Source organism: Triturus cristatus, chromosome 10, assembly GCF_964204655.1.
Source record: "Triturus cristatus chromosome 10, aTriCri1.1, whole genome shotgun sequence".
In the NCBI taxonomy this organism is placed as follows: Eukaryota; Metazoa; Chordata; class Amphibia; order Caudata; family Salamandridae; genus Triturus; species Triturus cristatus.
In genome coordinates, this window is record NC_140593.1 from 88,134,229 (window position 1) to 88,141,635 (window position 7,407).

The window sequence follows — 7,407 nt, forward strand, 5'->3', positions numbered from 1 at the left end:
TGATGCGCCCACGACGTGAGTGATGCAATGGGTCAATCAGACGCCATGGGGCAGATTAATGTGGGCTTTGCGGCCCTTTCACGCTGCCGTTGCGTCACTTTTGTGACGCTGCGGTGGTGCAAAGCCAGCCCCATGCTGCGGGGAATGTACTATATGAAGCATCTGGGAGATGCGTCACGTTGTAAAGGCCTGCGCCACATGTAGGTGTTCTGGTGCAGGGGGGGGGGGCCTTCCGTGCGCAGAAACGCCTCCTAAAAATCTAGAATATTTCACTCAGTCACTTTTAAGGCCATGCTGCGTCAAAACCCTGCGCCTGCTTGAAGCAGGCGTAAGGATTGACGCAGCATCATAGGGATAGGGCACCCCCGAGCCTTGCTGGAGCTGCGTTGTGCATGCGACGCAACTCCAGCAATGCGCCGCCTTTCCAACGGGGGATGCGTACGCATCTGCACATCCGAGCTGCACGGTGCACCGAAATTTCAATGCCGCGCATCTGTGTTGGCGCACGGGTGGGCAGATGCATCGCAACTCTTCTGACGCATCTCTGCTGATTAGCAGAGATGCGTCCGTAGCCGTAACTCTGCCCCCCTGTGTTAGTGATATATCCACACTTCTCAAACACAATGTTCTGGAACACATCACACAACTCTGCAAATGAGCACCTAATATGGACTACATGTACCATAATGCAAAGCATGAGAAACTGAAACAGAAACTGCAGACATGTCTTGAAATGGTCACTTCACCCTCTTGTCACATTTAATTAATTCTCACATGCACTGTCTTTACTTTTTTATCCAGAACAGAACAGCAGGATGGCAGTAGATGTGATCCCAGATTGTGGATGGATCTGGATGACTACAAAATGGCAGGCAACTACTTCCTGTGATGTATTTGCTGCCTCCCACTCCCTGTAAAACATTTCCTGTATGGAAAAATATGTTCCGGGTCATTTTCGGAATTTGCGGCCAAAAAGCGGAAGCTCCGATTACGGAGCGTACGGCCCGTGTGCGGAAACGCCGATCACGCGGCGTACGGCCCGTGTGCGGACCTCCCGCTCCGGAACCGGAAACTGCGTTTACGGGCCGTAAACTCCGAAAATGACCCGGAACACATAATTTCATTCAGGAAATGTTTTACAGGAAGTGGGAGGCAGGAAATACATCACAGGAAATAGTTTGCTGCCATTTTGTGTTCATTCTGAGTCATCCTCTATCACAGACAGATCCTCTGACATCCTGCTGCTCTCATCCTTCTTATTATCCCCATAATGGCTGAGGGTTACGAAGAGAAGGCACCCCCTTTCACTGAAAGTGAGTTGGACATCTTGGCTGAGGGGGTGCTGGCCAAATTTTCTCAGCTATATGGGGACCCTGAACACCAGCTGAGCAATGCAGCCCGGGCCAGGCTGTGGGCCAACATCGCCGAACGCTGCAGTGCAGTGGGAGTCCACACCAGGCGTGCGAGGGCATGCCGCAAGCGCTGGGAGGACCTAAAACGGTGGGCCCGGCACAAGGCTGAGGAGCTGGTGGGCCAGTCTTCCCAGCACCATGTGCATCGTCCTCGCCTATCCCCACTGTACAGGAGGGTCCTGCGATCAGCTTGGCCGACCCTCCATGCTCAGCTGGAGGAGCAGGAGCAGCAGGGACATGGTAAGTGCATCATATGCTAAATGTGTCTGGGAGTATGATGTGAGTGAAACAGTGCTGTACCATTGTGTGTCCGATGCCTCCATTCACAGATTCCGTGTCCATGCAGCAGTAACCAAGCTTAAAAAGGCACACTGTGGCATATGGACTGTACAGGGCAGAGTGCATTTTGGGAGTTGGAGTCTCGCCATGACAACTGGCTAAATGAGCCATATTTGTGCATTTGGACTGAAATCAGCTCTTCCCGCACCACTACAATTGGCACTAGGAAATCATGTGTGCATTGGATGAGCAATGGTACAGACACTGTCCTGTGTGCGCATGGCAGGCCAAAGGGTATTGGATGCTATGACTTGCATAGCATTTTTAGAGTGTGGGTTCCAATTGTGACAAAACATCATGTGGCATGGAGTCAAGACAGACTTTGACATCCTTTCATCACTCTTAAGCGCTTCTAAATTTACAAGGGGTGTTCACTGACAGACGTCTCAGCCTCAGTGGCCTGTTTCACATGTACAGGTAGCTATCACTAAATTCCCCCAGTGTTCAGCGGTGTACAGCATTACCATATCAGTCACCAAAGCCAATATGTGCCACTGGATTGTCAGTACATGTGTGGGGACAGCCAAAGGCTAGACTCACAATTTGGCTACAGAAATAGGCCAGAGCCTCAGTGCATGTGTGACCCACATTCGCCACTTGTTGTGTCCCATACAATGCTACAAAGCAGATGACACTTGTCCAGACCTTAAATAGCTGCGACTCCCTATGAATGGCCATAATCTGAGATTCTGGACTTCATGTTCTCCATTGGTGGACTGCTTTTGGAACCTACACATGTAGCTGTGGCAGGACACACAGATCCCTAGAATGCCAGGTTGAGGGTTGGCCAATACAGTCGTGTAAGCCACACACATCCACGTGAGATGGCCATGTCAGACTCAATCCAGGACCTGACGGTGAACATACACGTAATGTCAGCTCATAGACACTGACAACTATTGAGTGTGATCAGAGGAAAATAAGTCTGACCTTGGATCCTATGAATGTGTCTCGTCCTGCATGACACAAACATAACATTCGGATTTTGCTTACATTTCAGCAGGCACAGCTGGCGGAACAGAAGGGCAGCAGGACCTGGTCCGGAGCAAGAGGCCACCAGTTCGGCGGCGGCTACACCCACTTTCCACCAGCGAGGAAGAGGAGGATGAGGAGGGACCCTCAACATCAAGAGGCAAGGGGATTGCGCCCACCCAGACTGACAAGGGACACCCTGATGCTGGTGCCACATCCCAGGTGGAGGCTGCAGACATTGATTGGGGGGGGGGTGAACACGACACCTCGGACCATGAGGTGTTGGAGAGCAACTCTCCTCAGGATTCTTCACCTGTGGTCCCTGAAAAGGTGTCCTCGGGGCAGGCCAACAAACAATCTGGGCCTGCCATCAGCCCCTCCCTACCTCTAGAGTTCCCCATTCCATCGGGGGACCCAGCTGCATCCCCTGCAACCAGTCCCCCTCATCGTAGCCGCCAGCTCCCCAACATCATTGGCTCCGGACCTCAGGCACCACATCCCTCCTCTTCCCCCCAGGCCCCTCCCGGTGTTGTTCCTCCTGTGGCTGTGCCAGTGGACCTGATGTGGATGTGTGAGGGTCAGCCAGACATGTCCGCTCGCATCGCGCTACAAGTGTGTATGGAGGTACGCATGATGCGAGAGGACATGCTCCGATGTATGGCCACCCTCACCACCGCCATCAATTCACTGCCCGCAGCCATGTCGTCTGTTGTCTCCCCAATCCCTTCCCATACCACTGTCAATGTCTCCCCCTGTCCATTGCCCCACACTGTTTCCCCCCGTACTCCTCGTGTGGCACGAACCCAAGTGGTGCCTGTTCCTGCACCCGCCAGACGTGTGCCTGCATCGGACTCTGAGGATCTGGACATTGTGGTCCTAGAGGATGACCAGAAGGACACTTGACTTTAGACGTGAACAACTATTTCATTTTCCCCTTGTAAATAGACTGTTTTCCCTGACGCTCCCTGACGTGTTATATTTTTTTTGCCCCACCCCAATCCAGGTTCACATCTCCCTCTGCATTAAGATCTTCATTTGTTTTCCTTTCTCCCTTCCAAACGGACGGTTGTTCTTATGTACCTTCTCAAAATACAATTTGGAATACTCATAACTTCCACTTGTTTAACTTCATTCTGAATGTCTGGTTCTGAATATGGACACATATTTGATGGGTCATCTGCTATGCACATAATGGCTGGTTGCAACGATGGGTCACACTTGTAACTGTGTCACACACACACATACCTTCTCACATCTCCAGGCCACCTGCAACGTTACACAGGACATGATACACAACAGATGATTAGTTTTGGTAGGTGTTTATTTGGTGCACACACAAACACGTGATCACATTGTCCCGGGTTCCTGTCACTGGTGAGTGCGACGCCGCAATTTGGGGGGGGATGACCGCTCCGAGTGCTCAGGTCTGGCTCGCCGCCTACGTGGAGGTGGGTACTGTCCAAGGGACTGTCCAGGGTCATCCACATGTGCTGTGGCAGATGGTGTTTGCACACTTGATGGCTGTACAGGTGGTGGTGGTGGTTGTGCAGGTGGCGGGTGTGACAGTACAGGTGCTGGTGGTGGTGGTTGTGCAGGTGGCGGGTGTGACTGTACAGGTGGTGGTGGTGGTGGTTGTGCAGGTGGCGGGTGTGACAGTACAGGTGGTGTTGGTGGTGGTTGTGCAGGTGGCGGGTGTGACTGTACAGGGGGTGGTGGTGGTGGTTGTGCAGGTGGCGGGTGTGACAGTACAGGTGGTGGTGGTGGTGGTTGTGCAGGTGGCGGGTGTGACTGTACAGGTGGTGGTGTTGGTGGTGGTTGTGCAGGTGGCGGGAGTGACTGTACAGGTGGGGATGGTTGTGCAGGTGGCGGGAGTGACTGTACAGGGGGTGGTGTTGGGAGTGCCAGTTCAGCCCGCTGGTGTGGATGTCTCCCTTCGCTGTGTTGGTGTGCAGTTGGTACAGGTGTGGGGATGTGCTGTCCTGTGGGCAGATATGATGGCTCCCCTCCCTGCGTTGACCGTGAAGGGAAAGGTTGGCTCACTCTCAAAATGCCCTCCATCATCTTCATGGCCAAGGCATGGTGTCTTGCACTCTCGTCCCTCTGGATGGATAGCATGTCTCGCATATTTCTGGACATGTCCTGCCAAGTCCTATCCATCCTATCCAACACTTGGCTCAGCCTCTCCACCGCCTGAGGGAAGTGGACCATGTCCTGCAGGGAGTCCGACATGGTGGACAGGGTAGCCCCTATGGCACTAATGTCCTGCCTCACATCGCTCTGCTGTTGGAAGAAGTCCTGCTCCCACTGGTCATCACAGCCAGGTGCAGGCCCTCTCTGCAGCTGTCTGCCATGGATGGGATGTGCAGGTCCTACGGCAGGGGGTGGGGTGGGAGGTGTCAGCCTGTGGGCAGGTGAATGGTGCCCAGGGGATTCCAGCAGCACAACAGGGCTGGTACTACCCCCAGATGGTGGAGAGGCTGGCAGGGATACACTGTCTAGGGAAGAGTGGGTAGGGGAACCACCATGTTGGTCCTGGACGTGAGGACTGTGAGGGAGTGATGTCTGTGTTGTGATGCGTGTGTGCTGTGGCTGGTTTGCTCGAGTCTGGGGACAGGCCATGGTATGCCTGGGAGGAGGCGGAGGGACGTTGCTTGGCAGAGGAGTTGATGCCCTGACCGATTTAGCCAGTCTGGCACGATATCGCGCATTGCCATCTTCATCATCAGACATGTAGTCCTCATCATCCACCAAGCAGAGGTCCTCAGGATATTCTTCCTCCTCCTCCTGAGCAGTGCTTGCAGCCGACATGACAGCTTGGAGGATCAGGGGATTCTCCCCTCTGATTCCACGTCGGCCCGCACTGGTCATAGGCCTGTCATCCTCGTCATCAGCATCCCCTGGAACAGAGGTTGCAACCGTATTAGGGATTGACCTTGTATGACATGTGGTGCAAAACAAGGGTTTGTATCAACTGTACTTTGCATCAACAGATGAGGATCATGTGACCTGTGTAGGGTACCACCACAAATGACAGCTCACACCATAGCACTGAGGGGTTACACAGATACAGGCAAACTCACCAGCTCCAGCCACAACTCTCTGTCCCTTGGTGTTCCCCCCTAGTGTCACCTGCTGGACCTGTCTCCTCACGGGCCTAGCTGTCCCTGAACCAGCAGCTGTAGAGGGAAGTGACAACATTCTCAATTATCTGCATCACCAATTGTCAGACAGGCACATAACACTCCTGATTTGTATTTCACTTTGTACACAACTGCTGATTACATGCAGAGGGGAATCAGGATCTCGGTCATGGCTTTGGAGTCGAAGCCAGTGACACACCTCATGCTAGAATTACCTGGAGGACGGCTGCGCGAGGGTTGGATGTCATACAGTCCCCGGGATGGTGCACGCTGCTGGGGTGTAATCCGGTCAGCATCTGTGATAAGACATACAGGTCTATATTTTTCAAGAAGAGATGGTAGCTCTGAGCCAACATGTCATTCTCAATGACCATTTGTGGGTAATCCAGAACGATGTGCAGCATGTTTAGCTCCTGAACTTTACATTTAGGCACCTGCTCACATGCAGCAGGTGCCAGCCGTTCCCTCCACACAGCAGTGACATCAATAAGATGACACATCAACAGACACCTCATGCTAGAATTACCTGGAGGACGGCTGCGCGAGGGTTGGATGTCATGCAGTCCCCGGGATGGTGCATGCTGCTGGGGTGTAATCTGGTCAGCATCTGTGATAAGACATACAGGTCTATATTTTGCAAGAAGAGATGGTAGCTCTGAGCCAACATGTCATTCTCAATGACCATTTGTGGGTAATCCAGAACGATGTGCAGCATGTTTAGCTCCTGAACTTTACATTTGGGCACCTGCTCACATCCAGCAGTTGCCAGCCGTTCCCTCCACACAGCAGTGACATCAATCAGATGACACATCAACAGACACCTCATGCTAGAATTACCTGGAGGACGGCTGCGCGAGGGTTGGATGTCATACAGTCCCCGGGATGGTGCATGCTGCTGGGGTGTAATCCGGTCAGCATCTGTGATAAGACATACAGGTCTATATTTTGCAAGAAGAGATGGTAGCTCTGAGCCAACATGTCATTCTCAATGACCATTTGTGGGTAATCCAGAACGATGTGCAGCATGTTTAGCTCCTGAACTTTACATTTGGGCACCTGCTCACATCCAGCAGGTGCCAGCCGTTCCCTCCACACAGCAGTGACATCAATAAGATGACACATCAACAGACACCTCATGCTAGAATTACCTGGAGGACGGCTGCGCGAGGGTTGGATGTCATACAGTCCCCGGGATGGTGCATGCTGCTGGGGTGTAATCCGGTCAGCATCTGTGATAAGACATACAGGTCTATATTTTGCAACAAGAGATGGTAGCTCTGAGCCAACATGTCATTCTCAATGACCATTTGTGGGTAATCCAGAACTATGTGCAGCATGTTTAGCTCCTGAACTTTACATTTAGGCACCTGCTCACATGCAGCAGTTGCCAGCCGTTCCCTCCACACAGCAGTGACATCAATCAGATGACACATCAACAGACACACATGTATGAGAAGATGACTGATAGGAAGGGATAAATGACCCGGATTCCTCCCCATTACACTGCTATCACCTTTGCCATTCAGACTTACATATTTCCAGAG

General features: G+C 52.5%; 1 protein-coding gene across 1 annotated transcript; it reads left to right on the forward strand.

Annotated features, from left to right (window-relative positions):
• The first annotated feature begins 1,124 nt into the window (after window positions 1-1,124).
• LOC146788897 (uncharacterized) lies at window positions 1,125-3,684 on the forward strand. The gene is made up of 2 exons (XM_085629955.1): window positions 1,125-1,652; window positions 2,752-3,684. The coding sequence occupies exons 1-2, from the start codon at window positions 1,271-1,273 to the stop codon at window positions 3,624-3,626; spliced, it is 1,257 nt and encodes a 418-aa protein (XP_085486081.1). The 5' UTR covers window positions 1,125-1,270; the 3' UTR covers window positions 3,627-3,684.
• The last annotated feature ends 3,723 nt before the right edge of the window (window positions 3,685-7,407 follow it).

Coding starts and splice junctions, on each gene's coding strand:
- LOC146788897 (XM_085629955.1), top strand. CDS start 1,271: ATGGCTGAGGGTTACGAAGAGAAGGCACCCCCTTTCACTGAAAGTGAG. Junction 1,653..2,751: donor GCAGGAGCAGCAGGGACATG/GTAAGTGCATCA, acceptor CTTACATTTCAG/CAGGCACAGCTGGCGGAACA.